General features: G+C 31.3%; 1 protein-coding gene across 1 annotated transcript; it reads right to left on the bottom strand.

Annotated features, from left to right (window-relative positions):
* Positions 1-3891: 3891 nt before the first annotated feature.
* Positions 3892-15884, bottom strand: LOC100213269 (BTB/POZ domain-containing adapter for CUL3-mediated RhoA degradation protein 3). The gene is made up of 5 exons (XM_065807502.1): positions 15449-15884; positions 12574-12725; positions 11802-11909; positions 6685-6737; positions 3892-4460 (listed from the first exon to the last, which is right to left on the bottom strand). The coding sequence occupies exons 1-5, from the start codon at positions 15642-15644 to the stop codon at positions 4061-4063; spliced, it is 909 nt and encodes a 302-aa protein (XP_065663574.1). The 5' UTR covers positions 15645-15884; the 3' UTR covers positions 3892-4060.
* Positions 15885-17242: the final 1358 nt, after the last annotated feature.

A 17242-nucleotide genomic window follows, 5' to 3' on the forward strand; every position in this document is an offset into this window, starting at 1 on the left:
ATCGTTTGCTGATGATACTACCATTTATTCTTGTCGTGATAAGAAACCATCACCCTCTGATTGCTTGGAGGAGGCATAGATAAAGAGATGCAACCTTACCAGATGCAAAATTAGCATCTGGTAAGGTTGCATCTCTTTATCGAGCTCGTCACTTTCTTACTTCGGATTCTATTCTCTATCTCTATAAATCTCAAATCCGGCCTTGTATGGAATACTGTTGCCATATCTGGGGCGGTTCTTCTAATGATACCCTTTCTCTTTTAGACAAGGTGCAAAAACGCATTGTAAACATAGTTGGACCTGCTCTTGCAGCCAACCTCCAACCATTATCACATCGTCGTAATGTTGCTTCTCTTTCTCTTTTCTATAAATACTATAATGCGCACTGCTCTAAAGAGCTAGCGTCTCTTGTGCCATCTACTATAATTCATTCTCGTGTTACTTGTCATTCAATTAAGTGTCATCCTTTTTCTGTGACTGTTCCTAAGTGCTCCAAAAACGCTTATTTGTCTAGTTTTTTTCCTCGAACATCAGCTCTTTGGAAATCGCTTCCTTCATCTTGCTTTCCTGATTCATATAATTTGCAATCTTTTAAGTCGTCCGTCAATCGTTATCTTGCTCTACAATCTTCATCTTTTCTCCTTCAGTAACTTCCAACTTTAATTAGTGGCTGCTTGCAGTCTTGTTGTTATGTTTGTTCTAAAATTGTTACTACATTTTTAACACGTGTGAGGTTTCACGTAGATCTGTTAACTTTTGTATATTTATAGGTATTCAAAGTTGACGTATCACAGCATTTTTTTACAATGAATAAATTTGAATATAGTGCAGTAATAAAATTCTTATTCTAGGAAGATGTGGCACCAAAACAAGTTCATGAACGATTATTAAAAGTGTATAAGGATTCTTCACCCTCAGTTAGAACAGTAGGTTGCTGAATTTCAACGTGGTTGAACAAGTCTTGAAGATGATCCACGTGAAGGACGTCTAAAAAGTGCACCAATATTTTGGATTTTGGAATATCGTTGAATAACCAAGAGGGATTTAGTGGAGTCTCTATACATCTCATTAAGTAGCGTGAACAGTATTTTGGCTGAAGTTTTGGGTTTTAAAAAGCTGTGTGCACAATTGCATTCGCGGCACCCATTGTGCGATGACCTTTTCAATTGTGCGATGGAACAATAACATACTCTAGTGCGACTTTTTTAACAACATTTGGAGCGTTTTAGAAAGAATAAAAAGGATTTTATGCATCGTTTTATCACTATGGATGAGACTTGGGTCTACCATCATGATCCTGAATTGAAACAAGAGAATAAGGAGTGGTGTAAACCCAATACTTTGGCTCTAAAGCGAGTTAAGGTCCAGAAATCGGCCAAGAAGATATGAGCATCAGTTTTTTGGGATGCAAAAAAAATTTTGTTTGTGGATTACCTTCAAACTGGTAAAACAATAAATTCAGATTATTGTTGTTGCATTTTGGACCAGCTGGATACAAAAATTTGTGGAAAAATAAATCGTTTTTCATTAAGGCAACGCTCAGTCTCACACTGTTCAAAAAACCATCGCAAAAATCAGTGAACTAAAGTACAAAATGCTGCAACAGCCAGCCTATTCGCCATATTTTGCCCCGTCTTATTTTTGGCTATTCTCACATCTAAAAAAACTTATGCGTGGAAAACGGTTTTCATAGAACGAAGTAGTACTAGCAGCCGCGGAAGCCTTTTTTGACAGTCTTCTGGATTCTTCAGGAATAGAGTCCATAAATTAGAAGTTCACTGGAACAAGTGTATTAAAGTTTAGGGAAATTATATGGAATAATAAACTGTATTTCAAACAATAAAATTTTTTCTTATCAAACGATAAGAAAAAATTTTATTGTTTTCTTATCAAACGATAAAACTTATTGAACAACTTGGTATGCAGTCAATTTAACTTTTTCGGTCATACGAAGTGAAATCCAAAAATATACTATTAAAAGTGTGAATCCACTCCTAAGAAGACATAAACTTAACAAAAGTCATCGAAAGGTTTCACCCAAAACTCAATAATAAACGCTGTATGCCATTTTCAAATTTGAAGTCAAAATGGCTACCTTAGGCATAACTGTGCGGATATACCATAAATAAGGTACTCGTCTTTTTGAAATTTTTAAGATTCATCCATATATTTAAAAAAATATTTATTACTTAAAAACTTGTTTTTAAGGTTTTAACGCCATAAATTATTCAAAAAAAAAAAAAAAAATGAAGAGAACGAAACTGTTGTTTTCTTGGAAATATTTTTATTTCAGTTTTTTATAGTATTTGGGTATTTGAAAAATAAATAAAAGCATAAAACTACTCAATGCAACTAAGGCATAGAAAAAACCTACTCGTAAAAAAAACCCCGATAGTTTTAAACAAATCCGATTGGTTGTTAGTGGCAAACCGAACAACTTTTTATTTATTGGTATTTACTTTATGCAAACAAAGAATTCATGAATAATGGCAAAATATTATAAACAACCGAAGTGCCTGTTTTAACACTTTTTCAGTAGATATATCAATATAATTATAAAGATATCTTAAAGTGTTTCACATAATTTATGAACCTTATTACAACTTAATACATTTGTTTGGTATATTTTTAAAAAAATATGCTACTTTTAAAAGCAGTTGGAATGAATTATGTAATATATATTTCATTTTGCGCTGTGCTAATAACAAAAAGTATTTATCTTAAGACATTACCGAAGCCATAATAGCTATTTGCATCGACTTAGTGTTCAAAGATATAATTATTTTCATAACAATAAGTTAAAGATAACTTATGGGGCTAAATGTTATGATTATTTTCGCAAAAAAGACTTTTGTAGAAAAATTAACACTTCCATAGTTTATCTGAATCTAACGTGACATTATTGTTAAACAAACTCAATTAGGTGTGGTATTGAAAATATTAATTTTGATTTTCATAAAAAAAAAGGTTTTTCATGGATAATTTTTACAAATAATGTCTAATTATAAATATCACGTTACATTCATTGAAAACAAAAACCAGTACGTGCTTTTATAAAAAAATAAATCCAAAGACCTATCTATCATCAAGCCCCAAGGTACTTTAGGTTGAAAATTATATCTTTTCTGAATAAAACTCCGCTTGACGATATGTTATAGTCGCATTACTTTTACCAGATTATAATAGCGGTTAAAATAATCTTTCCATTACATACCAAATATGTCATACTTTTTGATAAAAAAACTTCCGAAAAACCATGCCTTGGTTGCATTGAGTATGTTAATCTTTAAAGGTAATTTTCATAATTGCCACTTTAAACAATTGAAGCTACTTTTTAAAATAACGTTAGTATTTTGAAAGAACTTTTTCAGAAGCTACTCTTAGAAGTAAGGTTATTTTCTTTATTTTAGAAGACACTTTAATCAACTTGAAACAATAACACAACATCTGAAAAATGATTGAATTTGACTATGATTCAAGAAGCGTGCGACTAAATCGGATTGGGATTTGAGTACACCTAAAACTCTAACTAGTTATCGTCAAAAAAAAAAAATTGCCCTCGATCAAACATCAATCGCCCTCGATCTGGCTTTGAAAATTAAATAAAATCACGTCGTGCGTCTGAAATAGGAGCATGACACACGCTATTAAATCTGAAGATGTGCGAACTATTTTGCACGCTACCACTCAATATGAAGTGCATCATGGCCGTACACGGATTTTAATGAACTTGCATAACTTAATTTGTGTGGTCACTTTACCGACAATAGTAAAACTGAAGAAAAAAAATACTGAACCTTGAATTATTTGAATTATAGAAACGACTTAATGTTTAAACTTTCTGATGTTTAAACTTTTCAATGTTTAAAGTAAGAGAAATTAACTCCAATATAATAAATGCAGAAACTTTCCTCTAATATAATTCTTACGGAAAATTTTCCGATATAAAAATTGCGGGAAACTTTCTCCAATATAAAAATTGCATGAAATTAACTCCAATATAAAAATTTGATTTAGTAACAAAATTGTAATGTTAAAAAAGAAAAAATAAATAAAAAAATCACGAGTCATTAGCAAGCTGGTGAACTCTTGACCTTCTCATATTTGATCCTTCATCATTATCATCACGCTCTCGATCACGATTTCTATTTAATGACTTAGTTGCACGTAGTAACTGATCAAGGGCCGCTAGTTCTCCACGACCCTCAAATAACAAAATGTTCAAGGTATCCTCGTAAATTCTAGCTTCAGGAAAATCTACCTTTGTTTGTTTTCGTTCTGTAGCATAAACTATTGAAGTACAACAAACTTCGGTAACTTTTTTACCGTTTCCATAGAATGACCAACAACATATTTCATCGTTGGCAATAATATCTTTTATAAAAAGTATTCTTCCGTTAAAACGTAACGATAGTTTGTCAAAAAGCTCTAAATTCTTTAGAATATTGTCATCAGATTGGCTAAAAATATAAATATAAAAAAGAGTACTTTATCTGCAAGAGTTCGATTGAGCAATGTCATTTTATTTACAACACATAATGCGTGAAGACAAATTTAGATTAAAGTAAATGATTTTATCCCATGAATTAAGATAATTTAAGTCAAAGAACTTAGGAATAAAAAGATCAAAGAAAATTGAAAGAAATAAAAAAAGCTTAAGTCAAAATAAAGATGTGTAGTTGTGCCATGATGTTAATATAGTGTTTGCCACTTTAGAACTAAAATAGTTAAAGTGTTTTTTTTTTTTTAATTCTTATTTGCTACTAAACAAAGCTGCAAGCAACCACTATTAAGTTGGGAGTTACTAGAAAAAAAGAATAGAGTTATAGAGCAGGGAAACAGTTGACAGAAGACTTAAGAAGTTGTAGGTTGTATGAGTCAGGAAAACATGAAGATGGGAAAGAGTTCCAAAAGGTGAAAAAAACTGAGGAGAAAAAAACTAGACAAACAAAAGTTTTTAGTGCATGCAGAGAGTGATACAGCTAACAAATGAGACTTTACTGAATGACGAGTCAAGCAAGAATGAGTTTTAGTTGATGGAACAAGAGATGATAGCTCCTTTGAGCAGCAACCATGATAGTATTTGTAGAAAAGAGAAAGAGATGCAACTTTACAATAATGGGAAAGAGACTTGAGCTTAGCTGATAGAGCGGGTCCAACTACGTTTACAATGCTTTTTTGGATCTTTGTCTAGAAAAGAAAGAGCATGATTAGAATAACCAACCCAAATATTTGACTACAGTATTCCACACAGGAACAAATAAGAGATTTGTAGAGGTAGAGAATGGAATCAGGAGTAAGAAAATGGCGAACACGATAAAGAGAAGAAAATTAATATGGTTTCCATGAAGGGTCAGAAGTAAACAATAATCTAAGAAGACATAAAGAAGACTCAGTGAGAGGGTTACCATTCATTAATAAAGAAATGTTGACAGTATTGCGATACTGATATAAATAACTGAGTTTTGTTGGAGTTAAATTTTAAAATCTACTGCAAGGTCCAATCTGTTACAGAAGTGAGATCAGATTTAAGATCAGCTGCCTGTTTTAAGCGATTGAAAAGAGAAGATTTTTTGTCAAGGCGAGAGTATAAAGTTGAGTCATCAGCTAAAAGGGCTACTTTAGATGTAAGGTTGTCGGAAAGATCACTAATGTAGATAAGAAACAAAACAGGACCAAAGATAGAATCTTGAGGTACTCAAGAAGTTACTGGAAATGAATAAGAGTGCTGGCCTTCGAGGATGACTTTGATAAAATGGTTAAAAAGAAACAATTTGATAGTCTCAAAAACATTCCCAGATACACTGGCTCTAGACACTTTTGGAGAATCTTCAACAGCATTAACAAGGGTAGGTCTAACATTCAACCCTCATTTATGGGACCTTTCTAAAAGATAAGGCAAAAAGATTTGCAAAGAATTTTTCTTTGTGAAAACCATGGAATAGAATGAAGCTTCACTTGGAACCAATGAGAAGGAATAAAAGCTTCCATTCCAGCCTAAATCCAAGAGGTTATGTAGGAGGCCCATTTATCAGCTGAGAGAGAAAAGACATTAGTCCAAGGACCATCATGAAGAAAATCATGAAAAGAATCCCAGTCAGCTTTAGGGTAGCAAGTAGTGCAATAATAGGGTGAAAAAGAAGTACAAGATAAAGATTTATTGAGATGATTGCTTGGTCAGTACCACCTAAAAGAGAAAAAGAAGAAACTGAACAAAAGCTAGAGTTAGAGACAAGACATAAATCAACAAGTGAAGGTAAATAATTAGGAAAACGAGACACAAAGTTAACTGAGTAAGAGATTAGGAAATGCAGAAGTTATAGGCTTTAGTGAAAAAGAGAAAATGGTGACAAAGAATTCAATAAAAACTCACCATACAAACATTTAAAGTAAAATTGACAACTTAAGATCTTAAGATCCTTATTTTAAAAAACTTTCACTTGATTATGTTTAAAATAATATATGATCCTTATTTTAAAAATAGTTTATTGTGATTACATTTAAAATGATTAGTTATATCAAAATTTAAAAAGAAGATTAATTGATTAACATTAAGTTTATTACTAAAAAATTATTTATGTATGAAGTTTTTTCTTACAATACTCGATTCTGGAAATAGGTTAGCTAATTTTAGAATTTCAAAATATTAAATAAATATGAAATTACTAAAATTTATGTTCTCACCTTGTGTAGGAATATTTATTATTGTATCGATTGCACACCAACTTAATGACAGGCTAAATTATATAATAAAGAAAAACTAAATAAATATAGTAATGGCAAGTAAACTAGAAAATCTTCTATATATATAAAGGGCAATGTGTGTGTGTGTGTGTTTGTTCTCTATAGAAATCCAAACCGCCGGACCGATCTCGATGAAATTTGGCATGGGGGTAGTCCTCGAGGGGGAGAAGGTTCTTAGCTGGGTTTTGACCCTGTACCCCGACCCCCGGGGTCAAGGGGGCTAAAAAATGAGCCCCCTGACCCCGGGGTCAGGGGGGCCGATTTTTTGGGCCGATTTTTGGGCCGATTTTTGTGTACAGATATCAGGTAAGCCAGTTTAAATATTGGCCCGGGCAACGCCGGGTAACTCCAGCTATATATATAAAGGGCAATGTGTGTTTGTGTGTGTGTTTGTTTGTTCTCTATAGAAATCCTAACCGCCGGACCGATCTCGATGAAATTTGGCATGGGGGTAGTCCTTGAGGAGGAGAAGGTTCTTAGCGGGGTTTTGACCCCGTACCCCGACCCCCGGGGTCAAGGGGCCCAAAAATAGGCCCCCCTAACCCCGGGGTCAGGGGGCCCATTTTTTGGGCCGATTTTTGTGTACAGATATCAGGTAAGCCAGTTTAAATATTGGCCCGGGCAACGCCGGGTAACTCCAGCTATATATATAAAGGGCAATGTGTGTTTGTGTGTGTGTTTGTTTGTTCTCTATAGAAATCCTAACCGCCGGACCGATCTCGATGAAATTTGGCATGGGGGTAGTCCTCGAGGAGGAGAAGGTTCTTAGCTGGGTTTTGACCCCGTACCCTGACCCCCGGGGTCAGGGTACGGGGTCAAAACCCAGCTAAGAACCTTCTTAGCTGGGTTTTGACCCCGTTCTTAGGGTACGGGCCCATTTTTGTGTAGAGATATCAGGTAAGCCAGTTTAAATATTGGCCCGGGCAACGCCGGGTAACTCATGCTAGTAATTACATAAAATATACAGTAAAATCGTATAATCAAATAAAGGTAAATTAAAAAGTTATAAAACATACACTAGATAATAAATATACACTAGACATAAGATAAAAATTGAGTTAAAACGAACAACAAATAAAAACACTACAAAATAACAAAAATAAAATAAAACTAATTCAACTAATAAGAATTAATTAAATAAACAATAAAAGGATTGTGGGACACCATGAAACATTGTAATTGTGGAGGCACCTACCAGAGTAGTGACAACCACTTTCATATAAAATAGTTACTACTAGAGTTATATTTTGACAAAAAAATTCATTTGATATAAACAGCTCGCAAGAGCTTGAACTTTGTGGAGTTTTAAGATATGTTATTAAATGTGTCAAACAGTAAGTATCATTATTTTGTAAACCATAAGCTTTTTACAATCCATAAGCTTTTTACAATCCATAAGCATTTTACAATCCATAAGCTTTTACAATCCATAAGCTTTTACAATCCATAAGCTTTTTACAATCCATAAGCTTTTTACTCCATTAAACAAAACTTTCTTTTTTCTTTTTTTTTAAACATCTTCGCTTCCAACAAGGCTGCAAGCAGCCACTAATTAAAGTTAGAAGTTACTGAAAGAGAAAAGATGAAGAATGTAGAGCAAGATAACGATTGACGGACAACTTGAAGGATTGCAAATTATATGAATCAGGAATACAATATGATGGAAGCGAATTCCAAAGAGCTGATGTTCGAGGAAAAAAACTAGACAAATAGCGTTTTTGGAGCACTTAGGAACAGTCACAGTAAAAGGATGACACTTAACTGAATGACAAGTAACACGAGAATGAATTTTAGTAGATGGCACAAGAGATGCTAGCTCTTTAGAGCAGTGCCCATTATAGTATTTGTAGAAAAGAGAAAGAGAAGCAACATTACGACGATTTGATAATGGTTGGAGGTTGGCTGTAAGAGTAGGTCCAATTATGTTTACAATGCATTTTTGCACCTTGTCTAAAAGAGAAAGGACATCGTTAGAAGATCCGCCCTAGATATGGCAACAGTATTCCATACAAGGCCGGATTTGAGATTTATAGAGATAGAGAACAGAATCCGAAGTAAGAAAGTGTCGAGCTCGATAAAGAGATGTAACCTTAGCAGATGCTAATTTTGCAACTGATTTGATATATGGTTTCCAAGAAAGGTTGGAAGTAAGAGTTAATCCTTGAAGATGAAGAGTAGATGACTCATCGAGTATATCACCGTTTATAAATATAGGAAGATCTACATTATTGCGATAACAACTGGCTGAAAAAAATTGAGTTTTATCTGCATTGAAGTTCACCAGCCACTGTGAGCCCCATGCTGTAGTAGAAGTGAGATCCTTTTCAAGTTCAAATGCCTTCTTCTTATTCTGTAACTTCAGGAGTTGAGGAACTCCTGAAGTTACAGAATTAAAAGAAGAGTGCTGTCCATCAAGGACAACTTTCATGCTACGATTGGAAAGGAAGGATTCAATAATCTTAAAGATGTTGCCAGATACACCATAAGAAGAAAGCTTATGGAGATGACCAGCATGCCAAACTTTATCAAAAGCTTTTGAAATGTCAAGAGCGATGGCCTTAACCTCTTCATCTTTATCTAATGCACGATAAAACCTATCAGTTATTACTGTTAGCAAATCAGTTGTAGAACAAGAAGATTGAAATCCATATTGATGGTCAGAAAGTAAGTTATTAGATTCAAGATGAGAAACTAAGTGTTTGTTAATTAAAGATTCAAAAACCTTGCTTATGATAGGAAGAAGACTAATGGGATGGTAGTTAGATGAATCAGATCGCTCTCCAGAATTTTTGAAGATAGGGATAACAGACACCGCTTTCCAGCAGGCTGAAAAACAAGACTCTGATAAGCACTTGTTGAATAGTTTTGAAAGTATAGACGACAGCTCCGGAGAACACTTCTGCAAGACAATAACAGGTATGTTGTCCGGGCCACAAGCTGTAGAAGAGTCTAGGCAGGAAATCACTTTAGATACAAAAGCTGGCGTGATACAAATGTCAAGCAATGGATCAACCTGTTTATTGGCAATATCAGGTAGAACGCAACTAGTGGATTCAAGAGATGATATTGATGAAAAGTTCTTAGCAAACAATTCAGCTTTGTCTTTAGGTGACAAAGTCTGAACCATACAAGAGAGGTGGAATTAAAAATTCACCCTTATTATTGATATTATTAAAGATTCTACAGAAGTCACAAGAGCCTAATTTTTGAGATGAGATACAAGATTTCATGAGAATAACGGGCTTTGGTGTTAGACAAAACCTTTTTACAATGGTTTCTAGCAGAAATAAACAGACATCTTTTTTCTGGAGAATTGTTTTGCTGATAGAGAATTGCTTTGATGATAAATATGGAAGTAACGGTTTCGATTGGCAATCGCAGCAGCACAGTGTGAGGAAAACCATGGAGGAGAGTGAGGCTTGACCTGGAATCGTCGAGAGAGAACAAAAGATTCCATGCCAGCCTGAATCCATGAAGTTATGTAAGAAGCACATTTGTTGACAGGAAGACGAAAGATTTCTACCCAAGGGCCATCACGAAGAAAATCACGGAAAGAAACCCAGTCAGCTTTACTGTAGTTGTAAGAGGTTCGATAATAGGGGGATTCAGGTGATGAAGAAGAATGAGATATTAGTTTTAGAGAAATCAAACTGTGATCAGAAGCACCTAAGAGTGAATGCGGAGAAACTGAGCACTGACTAGGATCAGAAACAAGACATAAGTCGAGTAGAGAAGCTTAATGATTCGGGTTGTCAGGAAAGCGAGTTGGAAAGTTGACTATTTGAGTTAGGGATTGTGAAAGGCAAAAGTTGTGGGCTTTAAAGCCTGAAGAGTCACTGACACTAGAGCCAAGCCATTCAGAGTGGTGAGCATTAAAGTCACCAACAACAACTATATTAGCTGATGGATAAAGAGAGAGGGCTTGGTCAATATGATCAGAAATAACATCAAAAAGAGTGCAATCTTGAGATGAAGGAGAGCGATACAGAACAAATAGAAAGGCAATAGAGTGAAGTGGTGCTAAACGAAAGCACATGAAAGAATAGTCTGTGGATTCAAACCTAGTTTCACAACAAATGGGGGAATTCTTGCAAATGTATATACCCAGGCCAAGTATGTGACTATTTACGAATTAAAGGAAGATAACCATCAACACTAAGATCGCAAGATGAGATAGCTGAACTCAAATTAGTCTCATAAAGAGCAAGTAGATCTGGTGAACTTTACAATAATAAAGATTTAACAGAAGAAAAGTTAGTTCAAATACCACGAATATTAGTGAATGATAGGTTTAGAGAACTTGTTGATGATGATGGTTTTTTGTGTTTTATAGTTTTTGGTACTTTATTCATTTTAAAATTAGATTGAAGAACTTGACTCAAAGCATAGATATTACTCAGAACACTGTTTAATAGCCCAAGCAATTGTCTCATTATTATTAATAAACCCTATGCCATAACAAAGGGCTCTAAATGTGGCCTCTGCAATGCACACCAAAAGTACAAACAGGAACAACTATTGAAAAAAAAATTGATACTAAAAATAAAAAGATTGTTTTTTATTAGCAAGTATGGGAACTTGATGCAGCCCTTGTGGGGGCCCTAAAACTATAGAATAGTACTCTGTGTCATAAACAACATTGTAAATTATTTCTTTTAATATTTACAGTCAATCTTTAAGGAATTTATGTAAATATAAAACTATGAAACCCAATTTCGATACAAAGCCTTTCAAGTGAAAATTTACTATTTCAAAAAATGTTATATTCTATATTTACTTTTTTAATGGTACTCAGAGTTTCTACAAAGGTATCTCATGGGAGGTGTACCTTGATACAAATTTCTAACTTTATTTTAATTAGTCTCACAAATATAACCTGTTATATTTTGGTAATTAATGAATTTGTAGGTATAAGATTAATCTAAAAAATGCATCAATCACCAAAAAAAAAAAGTTTAAAAAAATAGTTATGAAGCAAAAAGCAAAGGCGTATCATGGTGCCCCACCCTCTCCTAATTAATAACTTTTACAAAATAACTAATAGTTTTTCTACTAACTTTTTCTGCATTCATAATTAACATTCTCTCCTCTTTTGAAGAAGTTACAAGAGGCACACGACACTGAGGTTCAACATCATCCCCCTTTTTCTTTAGTTCATCCTCTACCTAAAAAAAATATATTTTTAAAATCATAAAACCATTTGTTCTTTGTACTGAGTAAAAGTCTTCAAAAACATCAAAACACAACCCTAAATTGTAGAAAAAAGTGTCACGTTATAATTCGTAGTTATAGAAACCATAAACAATCAATATAAATCAATTTAAGATTTATCAATGAAAACCAATAAAAGCTTATAAAACTAATTAGTAGAAAAGTATTGATGAAAGTATGATAAAGATGAGATATAAAAATATTATATAGCATACTTTAATAAAAAAAGTATTATATATCATGTTTTAATAAGAAAATGTAAAACAAAATGCTATATCCAACTTATGTATTTTTAAAACTATGTAAATGTTAAAAAATTGTTATTAAAAATTTTTTAATAAATGTTAAATTTTTATTTGATAATTTTAGCACTATGTGTTTAATTTTTATTTAAAAACTGCAGCACTATGTGCCTAATTTTTAAAAAACCCCACTGAACAAATCCTTAATAAATAATACATTTAATAAAATTAATTTTTTTAAATAAAATACTTTTATATAACCAAAAAGTAAACTTTATTAATTTATTTTTTTTGAAATACAGTCTATTTCTATTTGAATATCAAAATTATCTTAACAACTTAACTATAACACAAATAAGTTGTAAAGAAATCTTACACAATTAATAAGTTCTTGAAGGCAATAATACTTTGCTTCTGCCAAAAGCTCTTTTAACTCCATTTTATCTTCAGGCATAGGACACTGTCCATCCCGAAGATAATTTAAGATTCTTCCAAAATGCTTTCCAGCTCGATCAATTAGAACCCAACCTATAAATAATATAAAAATGAAGTTTATTTACAAAAAGTCCTCATAAATTTTTTCGTGATTGCAATTTAGTAAAAAATAGATAAAATAAAGATGAGCTGAAGTGTGGACAGAGTACATTATTTTTAAGTTTTAAACAACTTTAAAATGCTATATAAAATATAGACAACTTTATGCTATATAAAATATTTTTAAAACAAAATACTGTAAAAGTTAAATAGAAATACATATTTAAATATTATAAAGTTTGTATAAAAATTAAAAAATTTTTATTAGGTTTTACTATAACTCAAATTAAATCTAAAAATTTTTTCTCACTACACACTCACAAAGTTGACTTTTTCAATCAAAAAAAAAATTAAAATGTTTATTTTAGAAATATAATAAAGAAATACTAAGCTTCATTTCCAAACTTTTCCTAAAGCAGTGTCAAGCATGGATGGTATTGTATTACTTGTACTTCAAAATGAAACTTTACACAAAATCAAAGCATTTTTATTGCTTATGTAAATAAAGCAGAAGACCTCAATGACCATCCTAGTTATGCTGCAATACATTTGTCAGCTAAACACCATCAAATACAAAGCATACAAAGAACTAAGTAAAAAGCAAACTAACATATGAAGCTGATGCAAGACACAAGCTTTTTACCAGATATAAAGAAAACTATCAACAACCATTTCATTAACAAAAGCTTTTTATGTATAATCTTGATTCTTATTATGAAGTATTGGGCATGTAAATACAACTTACAGACTTTAATTTAGCCCATCAGCATGCGTTATGGAAAAGAAATCAAAACTTAATTGGTCACTGTCCCAAAAATAAGGAAATATTTATCATCCTTATTTGTCTAAAAGTAATAACGTCTAAATAATGAAGCATCTGAAGATACTTTAAAAAAGCTGCTTTGCTGACATCATTATGCAGTGGGTAAAATAGAAAAATCAGTGGACATAATAGAAAGATCAGTTTATTGGTATTTTACCAATTAGTAAATTGATTGGAACAACACTAAGCAAAGAAAAAATTATGAAAGTGCTGATTAAAAAAAAGTGTTTAAAAAAAGACATTCTAATTGCCAACTGTTGTTTTCTCCTGTACGGACAACACTAATGTTAATAAAATTTTGTCTTTTGAAACATGTTATTTTTATGTAAGCCTTTAGTTTGGATTGGAAATAGAAATTTTTGCTTCAAATACTTGCTTGAAGCTTTGTCTGCAACAAATGATGATGACACAACATTATTGGCTGTTTAGAAGTTAAACATGCACCACAGTCAAAGTACTTGAGAAAATAATCCAAAAGCATTTTAACTAAATAATGTTAAAAAATAATCTAATGAGTCCTATGAACACAAACTTTATTAAAGGCACTCTTGCAAAACAAAACTCCATACTGTAATCAATTATGCTCAATCAAATAGACTTATCAGTCAAAAATGACTTTCTTTTATAAATTCATTGTACAGATCTACTATAACTTTATTCATTTTAAGGTAATTTACTAGAAGATCTTATATTAATAATTCAAACTGTATTATATATATATATATATATATATATATATATATATATATATATATATATATATATATATATATATATATATATATATATATATATATGTATATATTAATATATAGTTAAGCAGCCTAAAATAATTCTATTTTTGCACTCTTGTTCATAGAGTCTTTAAAAATATTCATTAATATTAATATAATTATTTTTTTTAATAATTTTTTATGAACATTATTAACTATTATTATAAATATACAAAAGGGTGGTTCAAAAAACAACTTTTTTTAAAATAGTCTGCTGCACTTAACTAAATGTGTTCTATATAATACAAAAACACTAGGTTTAAAATTTTTTTGAGTAAAAAATATTTTTAGGGATGCCTCAAGACCCTTAAAAATTTGACAGGTCCCTAATATTTTGAAAAAAAACGTTTTTCTAAAGTATGTCAACCTGGTACTCAAAAGAAGCGAAACTATATAAAAACTTCAAAAATAATAATCAATTTACATAAAAAATATGTTTAAAAAAATTATTTTGAAAAAACTTAAAAACATTGACTTTTTTTTATTTTTTATCTTAAAAACAATAGTTTAAGGCGATTATATCTACAAAAACGTAAATTTATGTAAATTGATTATTATTTTCGAAGCTTTTATATAATTTCGCTTATTTTGAGTACCAGGTTGACATACTTTAGAAAAACGTTTTTTTTTCAAAATATTAGGGACCTGTCAAATTTTTAAGGGTCTTGAGGCACCCCTAAAAATATTTTTTATTCAAAAAAATTTTAAACTTAGTGTTTTTGTATTATATAGAACACATTTAGTTAAGTGCAGCAGACTATTTTAAAAAAAGTTGTTTTTTTAACCACCCTAATATACAAATAATCATTATAAATAATAATATATAACGATAATAATATATAACGATAATTTAAATTTATTCTTTTTCTTAAATGAGAGAGAGAGGGCAAAAAAAAAATTATTATTATCATTTATTATTCTCATTTTTTCAATATTTATTTTTACACCATTCTTCGTTTTTATAACAAAAAATTAAATTATTTTAGCCTACTTAACTGCAGGATTACCTATATATTTATTATAATAATCTAAATTATTTATGCTTTACTTGTGCAGGTTTTGTCTATAAAATTTATAAATATATTAATAAACTTATATAGTATATAGAAAATATGTATAACCTTCAGTATCAGTTAACACTTCCATTCTACCACTAAACATTGCTCGCAACATACTATCAGCTCTTTTAGTTAATGTACCCAACGTTGTGTAGAAAAGTGAACCTCCAACATTTAACTTTACGTATTTAGTCAAAACAGGTTTGTTACCTCCATCTTCAATGAGGGAAACAATACTTTTTTGAGTTTCTCCTGACATTACTTTAATATAAGAAGCAGTTGAATTATAAGTACTGTAGATAAACTAAATTAATATCTCTTTTAGTTTGATTCATTTCATCAAACTCTTCATAAAAGAATCAACATAAAACGTTTGTTATTCTAAAAAGTACGGCAACATTTAAGGAATGAAAATATTTTTAGGTATTTTAAATTCAAAAACAAGAAGCGTAAATGATAATCCCGTGCACGGAAGAAAATTTTGCTTTTCTGTGCAAATAATTATGCACAGTTAAGCAAAGTTTTATACATTTTCACAACCAATCACAATTAATGCATCCTATACCGGTATTATTTTTAACACCGAGGATTCGGTACTGAAAAATTTCAAAATTGGTAATACCGGTAAAATACCGATACTGATACTTAAAAAATAAATAATTAAGACATGAATAAAATTTCAAAAAAAGTAGTTAAATTTTTAGTAACTCAATACATTTTTGTTTCGCTTAATATCAAAAACTTTTTTTGTCTTTTGTAAAGTATGCCCGTAAGAAACAAAGGGTATTCAGAGTGTCATCCTTTAGAGATCGTAATTTGGTGACAATGTTGCCACTTGTCTCAAATCAGTGCTCCGTTTTGACACTTGTTGGTTTTATAGTTTTCATATATTCATAGAAGTTTTGCAAGTTCTCCCTTCGAAAACTGCAATCTCATTGCGGATTGTTTTTGATTAATTTTTCGAAGCGTCCGATTTTTCCTTATTCTTAAATTTCTTATCATTTAAAAGGCAGTACAGTCAACAGAATTGTTATCAATAGAATTATATCTCATTCAGTCAACATACACAGTGACATTTACAGTAGTTGATTTGCTAAGATGCTTAAAAAAAGCGCAAGATTCAAACAATTCTATTGTTAATGGCTTTTGTGGTGTTAATGCAGCAAACTAATTAAAGTTGTCTATTGCTTATTTAACATTGGCATTAACATAGTTTTCAATTTACAGCTTCTAAAGTAATTTATAATAAACAATAGCGTTGCACAGGCTAGCAATAGTGTTGTATTATTTCGGCACAATGCTTCTACAACTAAATTCACTAGCACCAGATATGCCAAACATAAAATTTTGATGAGCACTTTATTATTTAACTCATTTTTAGTGTCATTGTAAATCAGCGACCAGCGTTTGCAGTTGTTTACATTCATAAACTTTTAATCAGTGTGTGCGAACTGCTACAGCAAATTTTAAAGTTGAGTATTAGTAGAAATGTTTTACCAAATTCGCCAGTATACTTTTGAAGTGTTTGATAATTTTTTATTGGCGAACTACGAAACAAATTTACAACAGTTAACACCTTAGCAATTAACGGCTGCGAACCATCAGTCTGTTCAGTAATGCTGTCATTCTCGCTCATTTTTTTTTTTTAATTTTATTTTATTTAGGTGCCCCAAGAAGTCCTTACGGTCTTATCACAGAGCACCGCGGATGAGTATTTAATTGGAAGTTTATGCCTCCTATCTAACCGATGTCGCACTACGTCACGGCCACTCTAATTAAATTCATTAAGTTCCTTAAAAAAATTAAAAACCATTAAATTAGATTCATTAAAAGTTAAAACCTGCTTGAAGTGTGTTT

This window comes from Hydra vulgaris, chromosome 10 (assembly GCF_038396675.1).
Source record: "Hydra vulgaris chromosome 10, alternate assembly HydraT2T_AEP".
NCBI lineage: Eukaryota > Metazoa > Cnidaria > Hydrozoa > Anthoathecata > Hydridae > Hydra > Hydra vulgaris.